The sequence below is a fragment of the Microcaecilia unicolor genome, chromosome 8, assembly GCF_901765095.1.
Source record: "Microcaecilia unicolor chromosome 8, aMicUni1.1, whole genome shotgun sequence".
Lineage (NCBI taxonomy): Eukaryota > Metazoa > Chordata > Amphibia > Gymnophiona > Siphonopidae > Microcaecilia > Microcaecilia unicolor.
The window spans coordinates 161,883,661-161,904,005 of NC_044038.1; the positions used below are offsets into that span (position 1 = coordinate 161,883,661).

General features: G+C 41.3%; 1 protein-coding gene across 1 annotated transcript in view; it reads right to left on the bottom strand.

Annotated features, from left to right (window-relative positions):
* Positions 1-215: 215 nt before the first annotated feature.
* SOX30 (SRY-box transcription factor 30) overlaps positions 216-20,345 on the bottom strand; it is a 30,990-nt gene continuing 10,860 nt past the window's right edge. Inside the window, exons 3-5 of the mRNA XM_030212459.1 lie at positions 10,987-11,154; positions 5,710-6,214; positions 216-966 (exon numbers count right to left, since the gene is read on the bottom strand). Of these exons, the coding sequence (XP_030068319.1) occupies positions 591-966; positions 5,710-6,214; positions 10,987-11,154 (1,049 nt within the window). The 3' untranslated portion in view covers positions 216-590. The remainder of the gene's footprint in view (positions 967-5,709; positions 6,215-10,986; positions 11,155-20,345) is intronic.

Sequence of the window (20,345 nt, forward strand, 5' to 3'; positions counted from 1 at the left end):
TTGGAAACAGGACCAGAATGTCTCACATATGCTTTCACTGCAACAGAAAAAAAATGTGCTTACCAACTAACATAAAGGTCAGCATTTTATACATATAATCAATGTTAATTTAATTCTGGACAGTGCCCTGAATTATTTCAAGTGCTTTTGACAGATGACACAATAACCAATATAAATACTAATGATATTAAATACATCTTAAATTGCACCAGCAGTTAAAAATACATAAATACATACATAAATGTATCCGATGGCCAAATATGATTCGCTGCATATCAGCACAGGATAACTTAGTAAAAGTGAAGTAAAATCCCTATGTAGCCTTACATATTCTTACAGGAGTTGCACAGACATAACATACAGTAAACAAATTTGTTAAAATTCTTAAAATGAATGTGCATTTTAACTATTAGAAACTTCAAAACTGAATTTACACTGAGAAAATATATCTAAGGTCGATCACTTCAAGGCACTTCACGTTTTCCTTCAACGAACAGACTGAAAAAGAGAGGTTTTATTGCTTTTTATTCTGTGTATAATTTTTTTGAAAAGAACTGATTGCATTTTATATACCACTCAAATTCCCTCCTTTATAAATTCCTCAACACTTTACCCTCGTCTTCCTCGTCACTGTCAGTCACATTTACCCTCTGGATGCGAGAGGGTGCAGATGTGGGGGCAGTGAAGACGTTCTCCAGGGCGCCGATGTCCAGGTGTGGGATGGAATTGAGGTACTCCTCGCTGCTGTGGCTGGTGTAGTAGGACACACCTTCGATGCTTTCACAGCTGCGGGAATCTTCGCTCTGTGTGCGCTCGTCACTGTATTCCCTGAAGGGATACTCTCTGTTCAGAGCTGAAAACATGGCTTCGTGCTTTTGGTACCGGTCTTCGTAATAACCAAGGCATTCAGGCATTGGGTTGGGGAAGTCTCCATACCCGAAAGGCGGACGGCTATAAGGACACGTGCTGCATGAAAAATAAACAGAAAAACAGATTAGGAATCCAGCAAACAAGCATCAAAGAAAAAGTGCATTTTAAAGTTATTTTCATTGAACAGTAATTTTACATAAAACACTCATTACTATCAACTGAGCTAATATGACCAGGAAGGCACAGGCAGATGTGTATAGAAGAGTACTATATATATTCCACAAAAAATGCTACTGACGGAATTGGGGGGGGGGGGGGGGGGGGGGAGGGACAGAGAGAGAGGATGTAACCTACTTATAGCAGCAGTCATACATCTATTCACCTTACTGGGCAGACTAGAAGGCCTATTTTGGTCTTTATCTGCCATCATTTCCATACGTTAGAAAATGTGTAACTTATAAGAGGTTAGTACACAGCAGGCATTATTTCAAGTGGAGCACTTGATGGCAAAAGAGGCCACCATCCACTATGCTAGACAACTCAGTACATTTTCTATTGTCTTTCAAGAGCTATGTTCCCTTCCTCAAGATTTCTTGCGGTGCCCGTCATCGGTGCCAGGTGGCATGGAGGAGGAGGAGGTCGATCCCCCTCGGTCCAGAGGAACCGGGTCAGACAGGGTTCGGTCCCGAGGGCCATGGGCCGAGGGAGTGACCGGGGCCGATTGCCCACGCGGCCTCTCACCCCTACCCTCGCCGGAGGACCGGCGGGCCGACGGGACCTGTGCTCCTGGGGTCGATGCCATCGGTGCCGATTTCTCGGGCATCGATACCGGTACCGAAGAACCGGCCTTCGATACCGATGCCGTCGAGGTCGACGTCGAGGGGCCGGCGCAAGTTCCAAAAAGACGGTCCCGCAGAACTTGCCTCGCAACCTGAGTCCGTTTCCGGAGACCAAGACACAGAGAACACGACTTGATATTGTGCTCCGGCCCGAGGCACTGGAGGCACCAAGCGTGGGTGTCGGTCTGCGAGATCGGCCGGCCGCACCGACCACACTTCTTAAATCCACTCGGGACCTTCGAGGACATCGACGGAAAAATTGCGTCGGCGAAGTTAAAGTCGTCGATGGTGGCGGTAATCACACCTCGAAAAAGTAATCGACTGCGTGGCCACAAGGCTGCAGCGCGGCGCCCCCGCTCGAAAACGAGGGAAAAATAGAGCACGTGCTCTCTCTTTTTTTTTGAAAAGAAATTCGGAGCGCGCGGCAATCAAAACTAAACGAAAAATAAACAGAATTCGCGTAAACGCGACGGCTTTCCGGGGCTGACGAAGAGAGAGCGGCGGTAGCACGACTCTCTCCAGGCGCGGAAAGAAAAGGACTGGCGGGAACGGTCGCGCACGGGCGGGAAGACGGCCGCGCATGCGCCGTGGGCATGCCCTGCGTGCGGACCGCCCGCGAAGCTTCTTCCGGTTGGTGGGGGCTGACGCGGACGTCACCCAGTCGTGAGAACAAGCAGCCTGCTTGTCCTCGGAGAATGACATGTTTGGGCTTTTGACAGCCCAGACCTGTCAAACAAGTGCGGCAAGATTGTGCTGAGCGCATGTTCAGGCACAATTCTCCTGCATTTCCACCCCATGATCAGAGATAATTGTGTGCTTAAATTTGCATGCAATTATCTGTGATCATCGGTGCAGTAAAGCCCTGCGCTGTTCCAGTGCTATTTTAGAGCACTGTTTGGAACAGCGCGGAGCTTTTGATCATCTGTGCTCAAGAGGACTAACTTGGAAACTGCACCAGTACGTATCGGACCATTTGCAGCCATGAGTGGGATATAATGAAAAGCACAGTTCAAGTGCTCCATCTAGTGATAGATTACAGATCCAAACTTCCCAAAACATCAAATCTCATATTTAATAGTGGTGAGCAGGTATCACAGTTTTAGGCACTGCTGCATATTCGATAATCCAACAGATCAAAGATCCTTCTCAATTTTTGTGCCATGAGACATCATGATGGAGAAAAAGATATAACACAGTAACAAAATAGATGATGATCTGAAGAAGGGTTACCTTCAAAAGCTAATCAAAAAATGCACTAAGTTAGTACAATAAAAAAAGGTATCATCTTATTTTCTTTTCTATGTTTTGTTTTATTTCTATTGATTACCTTTAAAATTGGACTAACATGGCTATAACACCATTTTACTCTAGATGATGAAAACAAAACTGAGAAACTGACCCATCAGTCTGCCCACTTATCCAGTCCACACTGTAGGATATTTCCAAGCTGTCAGTCACAGAAATGTAGTCACTGCAGGTAAGATAGAACTCTCCATCCAATCCAGTTCAGGTTTTGTTTAAGCCCTCATCGGTTTTCTGATTATTATTTCTTAAGCATGAAATGTGTTACCTCCATCTAAATCCTGTTGCTTTGCAAGACCTGTGATGCAGGAATTGCAAGCCCTAGACAAGGATTAAGCAGCACTGAAGAAGTCCAATACTCTCTGCAATTCTAGTGAAAATTCTCAACTGTTACTAAGTGACTAGTTGAGCTCCTCACCTTCTAGTTTGCAAAATCCTTGAACCTGCATAAATGGCTGAATACCTGAACATTCAGCTTGTTTGTTTTCAAAACGAGCAAAAAACAATCCAGGTCAGCTCAAGAGATTTGTGGCTCTATCTGCCCTACAGAATTTTATGTCTCTTGGGTTTTGCCCATGTTCAGATTTTAGCATTATGCTATGCTAATGCATTACATTTTTTAATATAAATTGTTTTGGGTGCCCCTTTTGGGGAAGGAATAAGGGTCAGAACAGAATAATGAATTCCATCACTAAGATCCATTCACTGATGTCACACTTCAGCATTTGAAAGACTAGGAAAATTTCTACTATGCCATAATCACCAAACTGTGACACCACTGAAGGAATCCACCAAGAACAAGTTCAGTGTATGCACAGCTGTTTATGAAGGCACTAACCTTATGTTAATCATTCTCTTTGGTCATCTGGGATAATGGGAAATTATAAAAAGAAACAAGAACTTCAGTTTCACATTGGGCAGAGAGTCATTGCCTAGTCCAGATCAGCCTTACAACATACCTCCTTCCTCTAAAACCCTTTTCCAGTTAGGCTTTTATGAAAAAAAGTTGCTGCCAAGGGTGCATACGGCAAGGGCAATACGAAAAACTGGCTTGTAAATGTTTTTATTATGAACAATTATGCCTGCTTTCTTGATCCCTGTACTATTCCCTAGCAACTTTTCCTACAGCTCCTACTAGGATATTCAGTCCAGAATGGGGATCAGCAACCTACTCAAACAGGTGACAGAATTAGTAGACCCCTCAGTGTGAAGGTGTCACCTGCTTCTACACCCACTAATGCCGGAGTAGATTAATAAAAACTATAGCTTGGTCTCAAAATGATCCATATGTCATTACTTCTGACAGTCAATTTGGAAGATTGTTAGATGACAGAGGGACTCATTTTCAAAGCACTTAAGACACACAAAGTAACCTATGTGTGTCTCTTTGAAAATGAGCCTTGAGTCTTCTATTTCTGGCTTTTCGCTTGCTTCTTTTTCTATATTGAGAGTTCTGTCTACCACTCTTTCCTTGGATGTAAATCCCAAGTCCTGAAAAGTCTCCAGACTGCCCAGAACACGGCAGCCAGACTTATATTTGGAAAGTCAAGATTTGAAAGCACCTCATCCCTTCGAGAAAGGCTTCACTGGCTCCCCATCAAAGAGAGAATATACTTCAAGGTCCATACAATTATCCATAAGATCATATCAGGAGAATCCCCCAGTTATATGAACAACCTGATTGACCTCCCAATTAGAAATAGAACAATGTAATCGCAAACATACCTCAATCTACACCTCCCAAACTGCAAAGGTGTCAAGTACAAAACATACTATGCATCCAGTTTCTCCTTTCTGGGTAGTCAACTTTGGAATGCTCTCCCAAGACCCATCCGAGCTATTAATAACTATTTACCTTTCAGGAAAATGTTAAAGTCTCATTTTTTCAAGCAAGTTTACCCTAATGGAACTGCTTAATTCCACCAGATCACCTACGATACTCCTGCTAAGACGTCAACGCTTACTCTGACTCCAATGTTATACTCAATCCCTCATCTTCTTCCCTCCATCCTTTACCATTTCCCTCCCATTCTCCAACCCTTTCACCTATCATATCCTTGTCTACCTTCCCTATTCTAGTTCATTACGTTCTTTTCACATGTCCTTTGTAATGCCTTTCATAATGTAAGTAGTTATGATCACCACAATTTATAATATTGTTCCTACATTTCCTTGTTTTTACTGTATTCTTTACCATGTAAGATGCTTTCTTTTACTATGTAAGCTGCACTGGACCTGCTGTATGTGGGAAAGAGCGGGGTACAAATGTAATAAATAAATAAATAAAATTGGTTTTCTAAAGATTTACAAGCCATGATGTTATCCTGTGAAATATACGGCCACAGAAAATTGTGAAAACAAGAGGATCCCTCTTGGATTGAATAGAGGGAACTGTGTTATTTTGACTTCAGTTTCACTGAACTATTAAACTCCGATTATGGCCTGAAAACAAACAAACAAACAAAAAACTCTGTGATGACCCCCCTCCCACTCCCCAGACAATATCTTGACGCTCTATGGCTGATAGAGAAAAGAGAACTAGTCTACACCCTCTCAGTTAAATTACCAGAAACATTAGTTTCCATGAATATACTACCATAATGTCCTCTCTTACGGAAATAAGAACCTCTCTTGTGCCAAATACACTGCCATCTGGACCTCCTTTTGCATTTTTGATATTGTGAAATTAAATCTGTACCTGGATGGGAAGTAGTGGGGTCCAGGCAGGAAGTACGGATGATGAAAGGAAAACCGAGGAGGAGGTCCAAACAAGCTGGCTGGATGCCCCAGGGGAGAAGGTTGATACACATGTGAGTGTGGCATGGGTGGAGCCTGCGCCATGGGTGGACCTCTAGGACAAGTGGAAATACTGGAATACTCCTTTGGCATATGAATGTCAGAAGCTGTGAACCTGGAATGCACTGAACTGTCGTTACTCATATTCCGGCTGGAGTTCTCCACAGACACTGCGGGGGTTCTCTCCATAGAGCGAGACGGGCCAGTACTGGGCCCGGAGAGACCATGATGAGCATCTGCTTGTGTAGATAAAACAGAGCGTTGAGGAGGAAGTGGGGGACGAAGGGGAAGATTTGGAGTCTGAACAGCTATCTGGCTACCATTCCCAACACTTGGCTGGAAAAGAGTGATCGGAGTAGGGCGCTGAACAGGAGGAGCGGGCAGCTGTAGAGCAGGCGGGGCTTCACCTACAGAAAGGAAATACAAGTATTCTCTCATAAAAAGACATCACTTTTTAACACCAAAAACAACAGAAATTAATGTTTCGTTGTTAGTAAATTAAAAACTCACCGCTTAAGAGCCTGATTTACTAACATATTTCTCCCATCCCATGTCTGTGAGAAAAGATGTTGATGAATCAAGTCCTTAGTGCCTGTATCTTTGCTTCCATCCACCTCACTCCCCACCATACACTCACTTTATAAACTTGCATTCTTGTCTCTCTCACAACATCAACAACTCTGGTTTCAACAAGCATTCTTCTAGTCTTTGTTTCTAACAAAATTCTTTAAAAAAGCAGGGCTCTATAGGAACTTCATTTATTCTACATCCTCTTTTAATTTGCTCAGACATGGAGCACAGCATTTCTTTTTGGAGAGATAACGAATTGCTTTAATTAGATCCAGAACCAGACAGTAAACATTAATTCACCCTTTTATCATTACAGTGGTGTGCAAAAATCTGGAATAAGCAGCTCTTAATTCTGTTTTGAAATTTCAGAATGCAATTTTTCACAAAACCATAAATGTTATGGTACTACCTCATACATTATGTGTTTCAGTGTTCACTCCTTTTTCAAATGCAACTAATTTTGTACTCTGGATATGCATTCATCCATAAAAGATTAATCCTGCTTAGAAAATAGTACAGTTAAGCAGACTTGGATACTGCAGGATATGTGCATCCAACTTCCGCAAATCACAATTATGTAATTTTGACCAAAATCTCACCTCACCTCAGCTATTGAGGCAGAGGTTTGACAACTGTGGAGAGGCAGTTTCTTCATCTACAGTGGGTAGAGGATGCCTAGACTGTGGACTGAGGGGGATATAAAGTAGGAAGAAGCCATTGTTGACCGAGGCACTGAGGAAGTACAGAGCTGAGTAAGCAAAAATATTCAAAATGGACTTCAAGGATTTGGGAAAAGGCACTTTTTAGTGATGAAAGTACTTCCTGCTTCTTTGAGATCAGGCTTGCGAATATGTAAGATGATTTCCTGGTGAAGAATGCAAGCCAGAGTGTTGGAATATATCTGGTAAACATTCACTGAAGATCATGGCTTGGGGTTGCATGACAGCAAGTGGTGTTGGGAGACTACAAATTAATCATCAACAACATGGTAAATGCCAAAGAATACACTGAGATACCGCAGAAATGCATGGTATCATCAGCAGAGAAACATTTTCCAGATGACCACATATTCCAGGATGACACAGCCTCATGCCATCAAGCAAACACAGCTGTTGACTGTAAGAAATCCAAGAAGACCTCTACCCTTCATTGGCTAAACCAGTCACCAGAATTAAATCTAATTGAGAACTTGTGGCATGAAATAGCACTGGAAATATCCAAGTGGCATTTGCAAAAAAGCGAGCCGACAGGTGCACTCACTGCAGCCTAGAACCAAGTGGTCACCAGATACCACCTAAAGCTGGTCCATTCAATGCCAGGATGGTGCAAGACTATTTACAAGAGTAAAAGCTGACCTACCAAAAAATAACCGTCACTAACACACACCCATATGGCCATTTTCTTGCCACATTTATAAAAAAATTAAATTAAATGCCTTTATTTCATCCATATAATGTCATGATCACAACATTCAGAAAGCAGCTGAGCTATTCGGATGTAAATTGCAGTACCTGAGTTGCAAGCTGTTTCACATATGTAACCAGGGCTTTTTTTGTGCCGGTACGCACCAGTACGGCGTACCGGCACCTTTTTTCCCCCGGCAAGTCCTGCACCCTTCCTCTCATTCCCCTACTTACTGTTTTTTTACGGACTCGGCAGTGTGAATGGTGCAGTGATTGAGAGAGGCTGGCAGCGTAGGAGCTTCCCTCTGCGAGTCCCACCAACTTTGTTTCAACTTCCTGTTTCCGCATAGGCGGGACTCACAGAGGGAGGCTCTGACGCTGCCAGCCTCTCTCAATTGCTGCATCGTTCGCGCTGCCGAGTCCGACACTGGCAGCTTTTCTTTATCGCTTCACTGGCAGGCAGGCAGGCAGTGGAGGAGGAGGATGGGCTGGGAGAAGGATGATGGGCAGGGGAGAGTAGAGAATCGCTGGACATCAATGGGAGGGGAGGGGAGAGTGGAGAATCGCTGGACATCGATGGGAGGGGAGGGGAAGGGAGAGTGGAGAATCGCTGGACATCGATGGGAGGGGAGGGCAGGGGAGACAGGAGAATCGCTGGGCATCGATGGGAGGGGAGGGCAGGGAAGACAGGAGAATCGCTGGACATGGATGGGAGGGCAGGGAAGAGAGAATTGCTGGACATGGATGGGAGGGGAGGGCAGGGAAGAGAGAATTGCTGGATGGGAGGGGAGGGCAGGGGAGAGAGGAGAATTGCTGGACATGGATGAGAGGGGAGGGCAGGGGAGAGAGGAGAATCACTGGACATCAATGGGAGGGGAGGGCAGGGGAGAGAGAATTGCTGGACATGGATGGGAGGGGAAGGGAGGGCAGCGGAGAGAGGAGACTTGCTGCCCATGGATGGGAGGGGAGGGCAGGGGAGAGAGGAGAATCGCTGGACATGGATGGGAGGGGAGGGCAGGGAAGAGAGAATTGCTGGACATGGATGAGAGGGGAATCACTGGACATCAATGGGAAGGGAGGGCAGGGAAGAGAAAATTGCTGGACATGGATGGGAGGGGAAGGGAGGGCAGGGGAGAGAGGAGACTCGCTGGACATGGATGGGAGGGGAGGGCAGGGAAGAGAGAATTGCTGGACATGGATGGCAGGGGAGGACAGGGGACAGAGGAGAATCACTAGACATGGGAGAGAAGGGCAGGGGAGAGAAGAGACATGCTGGACATGGATGGAGGGAAGGAGAGAGGAGAAATGCTGGACATGGATGGAGGGAAGGAGAGAGGAGAAGTGCTGGACATGGATGGAGGGGAGGAAAGAAAAAAGAAGAAGATGCACTTGGATGGAGACGAGGGAAAGGGAAGAGAGGAGAAAACTGAACATGGATGGAGAAAATAGGCAAAAGCTGGATCCACGTTATACCTCCTCCAGTCAATTCCATGGAGGAGGACACAGCTTTTACTTATGGATGTAGGACAAGAAATGAAGAAGAAAGGAGGAAAGTAAAGAAATAAATGGAAAGGAAGCCATGGAAACGGAGTTAAGAGAACAGATAGAGAGCAGCAGAATCAGAGACTGGGACCAATATGGATAGAAAAACAAAGTCACCAGACAACAAAGGTAGAAAAAAATCATTTTATTTTCATTTTAGTGTTTGGAATATGTCCAATTTGAGAAGTTACATCTGCTGTCTAATTTTGCACTGGGTATACTGGAGCTGTAACAGCTTACAGAAATTATTTATAATGAAAATAAATCACATTATTTTTTTCTCCTATACTAGTATAATATTTTCAATTATGTCTGTTTATATGTGCCATGGCTGGTATAAGGGGTGTGGCTAATGTGGGTGTGGTTATCATAGGGGTGGAGCCATATGTGGTGACCCCACCCATAATGAGTACCGGCACCCTTTTTTCTACAAAAAAAGTACTGTATGTAACATACATTTATGACTGAAACAGCATTACAGAATCATTGTGCAGGAAGTCCCCCAAAATAACACTAAATAAGCACACATTTTATACTAAAGATACTGAAATTCCACTTTACAAACAACCTATTCCAGACTTTTGCACTCCGCTGAAGAGCACCTAACCTAGTGAAAAAGATCACAGAACTTATTTAAAATTTCCTACATTTATTACATCTCCCTGATCAGTAAAAATGGAGAGTTCTGGACAGGTCTGGTCTCTGCACCTGTGACATCAAAAACTTACCAGCACGTGACAGGCTTGAAGCATCCAACTCAAGCTCCACACTGCATTTCCACTGGTTAGCGAGCAAGAAGTTAAAAAAAAAAAACCAGGACAAATGTATTCTGGGAGCACACACGCATCCTTCACACTGAACGCTGTTTCAATGTTTTTGCATGTTTTTCAGTATCCACATGAAATTTCAACACATGTGCCATAACCCTAAGAGTTATGAGTCGAATGTCACACAAGTTGAAAGTTATGTGTACATGTTTCTGTGCATGTGCAGTTGAAAAATAACACGGCAGAACATAATCAGATACCCCAGATGTTCCACAGTTTGCATACTATAAAGAACATTTATAAAGGAATGCATTGGTAAAAACAAAGAATGAGTGATGTAAATATCAAACAGCAGGGAGAAACCCTGAATGCAAATTCATTTTCCAATAGTGGGAATTTCAAGCAGCCTATAGGTGTTTACATCTCAAGACTCATCAGTGCAACTAGACTGGAACTTTCTGCTTAGGAGATGTCCAGGACTGAGAAAGTAGAATCATAGCTGGAATGGTAAAGACTTTCGCTATAACAGCAAAAAGTGACTACAGCAGAATGGTTTGGAGATCAGGGTGCTGGCAGAGGTTTTGACAGATCCGCATTACAGCGAACTGGGGTTCAGCACAGGAATGGCAAATGTTATAATATGTTGGGTACATACGAATTGAGAGGGTTTTGTAAGAGTTTAGAAAGTTAGAATGAAAGACAGAATCAGTATGTAGGACTGCATAATGGAAGAGAAGGGAGGGATGCTACTCATAACTGAGGGCACTAGTGAATAACAGAGAATGGATGAAGAATACCAGTGAAAGGGCACACCTAGGGCTGGGTGCCTTGCACATTTAAGTAAATTAAAATACTCTTCAATGGAACAACACTAAAAACCCAAATCAACAAACTTACCAACTGAATGACTCAGACTGGGAATCACAACTGAGTAGGTGGGAGACCGGTAGGGATAAATTGTGGGTTGGCTTGTGGTGATCATATTCTGAGATGTGCTAGAAAACACTGTCGAAGAGCTTAGAGGAAAACGTTTCCTCTTACCAGGTCGTGGCTGGTAAACCCATCCTGTGGTAGAGAAATAAAGAGGTTAATTACCAGCGTGCTTGAAGCAGGATGCATCACATGCTTATTCAGCCCTGCAGGGTCTCAGATTTGGAAATGTGAAAAGATACAATGGGGTTTACTGTGGAAATTAGTAACAACAAGGAGAAGATTTCTTGGTAGCTACGATCCCTTGCTGGCATTGACAGCAAAAGACAGTCATACTTCCTTATCTGACAAGAAATACCAAACTCGAAGGTCATTATTAGTCTTACAGAAAGTGTCTTTACTCTTGAAGAGAACTATAAACAGGGACTATTTAATTCTCATTTCATGCATGCTCACTAGTTGCTAGGGACAATTGACCTTTCATGGTATTATTTCTAAGTGCTGCTTAATGAATCAGAAAGTGTGATTCTTGTTCCCATATACTGGCCACATCTCTTGTGTTTATAATTTCCAATAACCATGAACATTTAACTCTAAATGGTGATTTGAAATCTTGCCTGTGAGATTATGTACAGGGGTTGGGGGATTAAAAATAAGCAAAACAATCACAATCTCCACCAATACCAGGCACAGAAATAAAATGATCTGCCTAAGATAACAGTGGTTGAAAAGGAATTAGTATCACCAATGTCATGTATAAATCTTCATTAGTCTAAAGTAGGGGTTCTCAACCAAGTCCTCGGGACACAACTAGCCAGTCAAGTTTTCAGGATATCCACAATGAATATGCATGACACAAATTGCATGCACTGCCTCCACTTTATGCAAATCTATCTCATGCATATTCATTTTGGACATCATAAAAACTAGAATGGCCTGGTGTGACCCGAGGCCAGGATTGAGAACCCCTGGTCTATAGCCTTAGAGCTACATTGTATCAACTACAGAATTCAACGAATAATTAGAAAGGTTCTGAGATTTTTTTTGAAGGATGGTGGGTCTCTCATGCTATATGCTTTCTCTTTAGTGTTTCAGATACAAATCAATATACACAACCGGCTTAAGGAAAATCTGGCACCTACTATTTCAGGAACCTAATGGCTTATTATCTCTCCATCCACCAGCCCAATGTATCTTTGTTTTCTCAGGGTTCACCTTTATATTTTGTTGCATCCAACTACAATACTTGTTCAAATACTGAGCTCATGAAAACATACGTATCTAACATCGAATCCATCTTTGGGAAAATAAATATATTATCTGCACAGATATCTAATAAATGTAGACAAAATGGGCAAAAAGGGGAACTTTGTGGTTCCCAACAATACATAGTTTGAGGCATTGATAAATTCCCTCTCCCACTTATCCTCAGCAACCCAGAACTACATCAGACACTTCAGTAGCACTAAAGCAACTATTAAATCATGATTTACTAAGTGAAATGCTGCTGATATATCTAGCAGCATTACAAAAGCTTGGCTGCAACTATCCAGTGTTCCCTGTAATTCATTCAGTAACGGTGCTCTTCCTGTCTACGATGGCAATGTTTCCAAATGTGCGTACTGTATGATCTCATTTTCCCATATGCACTGCGAACACTCACTGTAGTACCTGCATCGTGCCAAAGAGGGCTTCCTTCTGGGCATCATAAAATATTAACATATATAGGCAACTCATTAAGATATGCTTGGTATTTGAAGATCTTGTCCTTCTCCACTTAAGGCACAGAATAATCACTTGGCACAGAGACCTCTATTATCAGTATTGTTCTTTTTTTTATCACAATGACCACTTTTCTTGCATCAAGCTTTTTATTGGAACTGGAATGTCCCAGGTAATCATAACCACTTCATGTTCCATAATTCCAATGGGGTCATGATGCTAATGCTTTCCGAAGGATGATACACACACACATACACCATCTTATTGTTCTATTCTGTGTACAAACCTTCTCCCTTCAGAACTCTGCAGCCAACTACGAGATGTGTATTTCCAGTTCCTCCTTACAGAACCCACATGCTAGTTTTCCCAGTTTTTTCTAGGTTCGCTGTGAACCATCTCATCTGAAATCCACTATATCTTAACTATCAACCTTTCATCTTTTGGTTCCAGTTCACCTCTCCGTAATCATTTTTTAAAATCATTTTAAACAATTTTCCATCACATAGGAAATAAGAAAAAGAAATACAGTATACAACAAATAATGAACTAATACACTAGAGAAACCTACAAACCCACATCAAGGAGAGAAACCAACCTGCATAAAGAGCTAGGAAAACAAAAGAGAAATCAGAGGGTAATACCTCACAATAGCGTGTGAGAAAAACTTATAACTCCTGCAATCACTTAACATGTCCTCCTCATCATTGGCATAAAAAACCTCCCACTGCACTATAAATTTGTTTGTTATAGATAAGAAGAAAATATGGCTCTGTTATTTATTTTTTGCTCTTTCTCCTGATGAAGAGGCAAAACAGTTTGAGCTCTATTTCTGTTGAGAAGTGAGAAATGAAGAATAAAGACGATAGAGTCCATAACGTCAAAATCGACAGAGTGCATTGACACTAGTGGAGTGTTGGATTAAAAAGACAGAAGGAAGGAAGGAAGATACTGGATATGAAAAGGTTCAGTTGAAATTAAGTACCTTTCTTTTCTGGTACTGTTGCTCTGTTGGATGTATGGACAGTTTTTACTTCTTATCTTCTTTATATTTTTTGATGAATGGATTTTGCTATTTGCACTAAAATAAAAAAAAATTTTGTATTCCCCACCGACCCTTCACCACAGACTTTTCTCTCAGTTAGTTAGGAGAGTTTTTCTCTGTGGTTGGTTAGGTTGGTGGTGGGGCCAATGATGATAGCCATATAAAAGGGTGTCCTATATATGTTTGGTACCCTGGGCTTGTGAGGCTATTTATTAAAAATTTAAAAAAAAATTTTAGTGCTGGGCAAAAATTTCTCCTTCATGTTAAGCAAATATTAGTTATTGAGTTACTATAAATTTTATTCAATTTCAATAGTTATCAAAACTTAAAAATACTTAGCTGCATGTTATCTTTCTCCAAATCCACCACAGACCGTGATAACTATTGAAACTGAATACAAATTTATAGTGCAATAGGAGGTTTTTTTATGCCAATTATGAGGAAGTCCTGCTCAACCAGCTAATTGTTTATTGCTGGGTGCTTCTTGAGGCTTTTTCCTCCCTTGCTTTCTTTACGCTTACTGTTTTTTATGAGAATCTATATTTATAATATTATCTTTGTATATGAACAGGAATAACAGAGGCAAATTGCCCTGCTGGGCTAAGGAATGGTATGTTTGTATTATTATCCTGACTGGATTTCTGCCATATGGGAGAAGGATTCTCTCCTGAAAGAGAAGAGGGAGTTTTGTGTTTCAGGGAAGCTTTAGAGTCTGACTTCACAGTAGCACTACTGACCGCAGGGTCACAGTGGGTTTGTTGACTTACAGCAGGCTTCGAAAAACAGTGCTTCTTTTTTCCTGTCTACCTGCTCTCCCCCCTCAGTTGTGAGGTGTATAGAGGCGTAGGGAGTGGTTCCACACACAACTAGCTACAACAGGAGTACTTCCATCTACAACATCCCTACTCCTTTACACTAGAATCTATCAGGCACGCTATAAACGATCTTGGTATAATTCTTTCCTTGCAAATTAATACAGCTAGTGTTGCTTTAAAAATATTATAAAATAATGTTACTGATCGTGAGCCAAGGATTTCCTCAATTGAAAATAGGATTATTAAAACTGATGATTCCATAGCTAATATAAAACATCTGGAATCTATAATTCTTAAGAATAAAAAGGAGGAGAACCCTGCTGGCTGGGGGGAGGAGTCAAGATGTGTGTCTCTCGTTTGGAGAAAGTTTGAGCATCTCTCCTTTTTTTGCTTCTACTTTGTGCTTTTTACCTTTAATGCCACATGCTAAAAGGAAAGGGACGGTGAAAGGTCAACTGTCGCTGACCAGAACCTCATCCCCGATCCAACGCACGCTTCATCAATATGCGACAAGTCTTCCATCAGATACCGGACTGTTGAGCCCTGCTGTTAGAACCGATGGAGGAGCGACGGCACTACTAGGGACAGAAACATCTTTCTCTCTACCGGATCTTAATCCACCACCATGTCCTGCGGGAAACCCGAGGGGTTTAGAGGAAGTCCTAGCGGAATCGGGTGTCGGTGTCTTCGAAGCCTTGGTCGGCAGTGCTCTACCCCAGGCCGCAGAGGAGGCGAACGTGGAGCATAAGACTCCCGTGGTGGCAACATTAGAGCCTATTTGGGGAGCGATACAAGAATTGACTACAGCTGTTACTAAAGCGGCCCAAGATACATCTCTCCTTGTGAGTAAAGTTGAAGCTTTAACTATCTATAGACAAAGTTAAACAAGAATCACTTAACCAAGCCTCACAATTGCAATTAGAGGTTTCAAATTTAAGATCCACTACTGAAGCCTTGGTTAAGGAAAAAAAACTTATGACATCTCGGAAAATTGAACAAATAGAAAATTATAATAGACGTTTTAACTTAAGAGTTTTGAATTTCCCGATGACGGAAGGAATGAATGCGACAGATTTCTTCAAAAAATATTTAACAGATATTCTTCAATACTCCTCCTCGGCTATTCCTCCTTTAAATAAAGTTTATTACCTTCCACCATCTTTACATGCAGGAGTGAGATTTGAAGCTTCTGAGAATTTGCCTTCAGTTAATGTTCCTGAGTTAGGAATTCATGATATCTCTGAGTTAGGAATTCATGATATCATTCGTATTTGAGCAGGACTTAAATGCAGTATTGAAGTTATACTTTAAGAACTCAAAGACTTTTTGTGGTTCCAGATTATGGATATACCCACCCAGATGTCACTAAGACAACACAAGATAGAAGGAAAATGTTTCTAGCTCTCAGGGAAGAGACTAAGGCATTAGGCGCAACATTCTTATTGGCATATTCGTGTAAATGCCTTATAAGATTCTTGGGTAACTAATATGCATTTTTTGAGCCAGAACAACTTTGAACCTTTTTGGATATGAAAGCAGTGGTCAAATAGACTCTATGTATGAATGATAACTAATAAGTAATTGAATAAGATGGAATATTCAGGCTAGCCATTTTTTCTGTTGTTACCTTTACATTTTGACCTTTTCATCTAATAATACTCCTCCCTCTTTCTTTAATAAGTGGTCTAAGAAAGAGAGCGAACATAAATTTATGAAAGTTTCCTATAGTTTGATTTTCTCTGTATTGCAATTTGCAAGTTAATCTTGTAATGTGAAAATAAATGCCAATAAACAAACAAAAAAAAAAAAAGAAGAAAAAGGAGGTTGAAATTTGAGAATTCTAAATTTTCCTTGCCTCTATATCAGCTAAAGAACTTTTTCTACGCTATTTAATGGACGTTTTGCGAATTTTTGAAGATAAGATTCCACCTGCAACTGAGATTTACTATTTACCAACTCAAAGGAAGATAAATGGGACTTTAACTTGGAACCGATACAAGCTTTAGAACCTTTAGATGTCTCTGCGTTGGTCAATACTTCAGACTCAGATGGCTAAACCACAACACTGTTAGTTACATTTGCTTTGATTTTTGATAGAGAGCGGCTTTTATGTTTGCATTTCAGACATCATGTTTGTTTTCTAAATTGTAGTACACATACCCATATAATTCAAGAGAAAATCAGAGGAAGAGAAAACAGGATTTGCTATTGTGTCCTGTTGTTCTTCAGTTGGGAGCTACATATTTCTTAAAGTTCCCTTGTAAGTGCATAATTAAGTATAGGTCTCATAAGTATGTCTTTCTTTTGATGCTCCTCAGTTAATGGCCTTTATTTCATCTAGAGGAATTATGTTGAGTGAGGATGGAGATAGGACTTCCTCTCCTATACCATGTTTTGGCTTGCTTTACTTTATAGTTTACAATATTTCTTGTTTTGGTTCTCCCTATATATAGTGGACTTGAGATCATGGATAATTACAGATCATGGTACTCATTTTCAAAGCACGCAGACTTACAAAGTTACACAGACTATGTGCTTTGGAAATGAGCCTGTATATGAATACTTTTCTCCCTTTCTTTTCTCTTTTCTGTACAAGTAGATGCTTGATTGTACAATTTAAAAATCAAATCAAATACCTTAAACTAGTATAAAATGCCTCAAATTGGACCGTGACCCATGCCTGGTACTTTGAACATTGCACCTCACTTTTAATTTGCTCAACTGGCTTCCTGTTTTTTTAGAGCATCAGCATAAATTTCTTACTCTCACCCATCGGGCTCTTTATATAAAACGCACCTTCCTATCTTTCTGTACCAATAACACCTTATATACAGTTCTTTGATTTTTCTCATGCACCGTCTCTTGATGCCTTTAGTTTCTCAATCTTGCTTAGAAACAACTAGACAGAGAAAAATACCCTAAGTCCTTCCTCTGCAGTCAGGGCCTTCTTAGAAGAAATGTAGATCAGAAGTTAAGGATTTCCTCTTTTTACAAGCTTCCCCCAACTCCTTTGGGCACTAGGTGCATGCTCTGACAAAAAATAGTTTCCTCCCCCTCCCCAACTCCCCCCTTTTCTTGCTTGCAGCTTTTCTTTCCTATTTTTCGATTGTAATTCCTTTCCATTCACTGTTTTAAAATATGTAAACTGCTTTGATTGATGGTTGAAAGGCAGAATATCAAGTTTTTGATTAAACAAACATGTTTAAACTCGGATATCTACAAAACTACACTACTTTGAACATACTACTTGGCCCATTCAACATGGAAGTTCAGCACAATAGAAGAGGACAGTACAATGCTGAAAAAAGCATCAGTAAGAGCCACTGTACACAAAGCGAAGTAGTGAATTAGATACAAAAATGGAACTTTAATGCCTTCTTTTGATAAAAGTTTTTTTTTTTTTTGGTTCAGTTTAATAGCGTTAGATGAGGATAGTAGTTCTAATGAGAAATAACACGTTCATCTGACAGCAGCATTTATTTACTCATTTGATTATTTCAGCCATGTTCTAAAGTCTTTCAAAATGATTTAGATATAGATTATTCATGATTTTTTGATTCCTTCCATTTAGGCCTTTCATAGCAACAGACTTAATGAAGATTACAGAGCTTGACAAGATCATTAGTCAATTCAATGTGTTCAATGCTTTAAGCATCACAAAGTCTTATTTTGTAAGTGATCTCATAGGCATTCTTTTGAGTACAAAACTAAACAGCATGTATAACTCTACATACTGCCACTAAAAACTTTTGCATTAGTGTGACAAAAACAAACTGCGAGAGGAAATTACCAAAACCAACCATCTGCATTCTTTTAAAATTTGGGCTGTCCTACCTTTTGTTCCCCAAATCCAATTATGGCATAAGTAATCTTAGCGTATATTGTGTATAACCTTCATCAAGATCTATATTAGAATAAACCAGCTGTTTCCTATTATTATTACTACCAATAATTTGGTTCTTATTTTAGAAGCACTATTCGGGCTTTAGACGTATAAACTGACATTAGATATTTATATTGCATAAAACAAAGTTAGCAGGTGTTTTCCAAGGCCAGAAGGCCTTAAGTCCTCATTCATGGGTGACATCACCAACAGAACCTGGCGCAGAAAACAGTACCCAACAACTCTTTTAGAGTTCTTTGTGCTGTCTCACTGCGCATGTGCACACCTGCTATGGTCATTTAGGATTCTGTGAACAGGCCCTGTCGCAGCTTCTGGGGTGGGGGTTGTTTGAGGAATCGAGGGACATCCAGTGTTCCTGCCCTAGGCTCCTCCATCTCTAACTGAAACAGAATAGCCCGTCATCTCTCACCTGTTGTGAAGATTTGCATTTCTCATGTGGTGGGGAAAGTTCTGACAGGAAACCCCTGGACCTCTTCTTTAAGAAGCTCCCTGGCTTTTCATCAGAATCCCAAGAGCACGCGGAGGTCAGCTGGTGAAATCCGAGTTTCTGCCCATCTTGCACTACTCTAACAGAAGAGCCAGGCCTCCTATGGTTTGAGACACCAATATTAATTTCCCCTGGGGCATCTGACCTTGACTCTGAGTCCCCTCTAGGCCTCAATGTTGAGGCATCTCTTTCAGGCAGTATCAGTTAGATTGCCCCTGCTTTCAATATTGACAAAGCTCCTCAAAGGCTGCTGACGACACACTCCTTTTCAGCACCAATGAAAAGGTTGAATCCTTCCTCCTGTTTAGACAAGAATAGGACAATGACTGCTCCCGGTGGGCCCTACTGATATCTAGAGTGACCAAGAAACTCTTGATGTCGATGTAAACCCATGGAGACTGGTGTTTCTGATGCTGATAGACTACTCTTAACACCAAACAGCTTTTCTCTACCATGGATTCCTCTCTTTGACATCTGCAAACAATAAGAGGGATCATAGTCTGGACCCAAGCACTGCAGGCATCATAAATGGGTATCCACAATGGATATGGTCCTGTTGCAACAGAACACCTCTTGAAACCGCTGGGAGTCTCCTTTTGGGACAAGCTGTCTGGAAAATCAGCCGCACAAAAATCAAAGAACTTAATGGTGATAAAAATCCTGGTTGGGGCAGAAGCCCATAAAATGATCTACACTAAGTTGACATAAAAAAAAGAAATAAAAATTAAAAAACAGAGAAAAACCTAAGGCTACATGACAGCGATTAGACTGAGGAGGTCCCGTGTGGCAAGTGGGAACAGATGCACATGTGTGGTGAGATGGCCCAATTGCTTCTAGAAAAGTTACAGGTGTACTGTTTCTCATGCTGAGCTCCATCAGTGATGTCACCTATGACTGAGGATTCACAGTCCTGCATGTCCTCAGAGGAACTTCTAAATCCTGATTTTACAAAGTCAGGATATGAACGTCAAGGGCATCTGGCAAAGGGATGTGGTCTGGGCATGTTTTGGGTGGGACTAGGTCAAGCCTTGAAAATAAACGTGTGTTCCCATTCAGGAGGGGAATGCACGTCTATCTCCAAAAAGACTGACATTAGGATTTACAACTGCTACCCAGGAAATCTAAACTTCAGAGAAGCACTCCTAATGAGCAACACTTCACTGGATAGGTTAGGGGAGGTCACCTCCTTGCACCCCACCATGGTTGATGCTCTCTGTAAATGCAAAACAGGCAGGGATATTGGGACTCTGTGACAGCTTAGAAAAATGAATGGTTATGTTTGTAAACGTCCAATATAAATGTTTACGTTCTGCCACATAAACATTTATCTTGCCATTTCAGAACACAGATAAATGT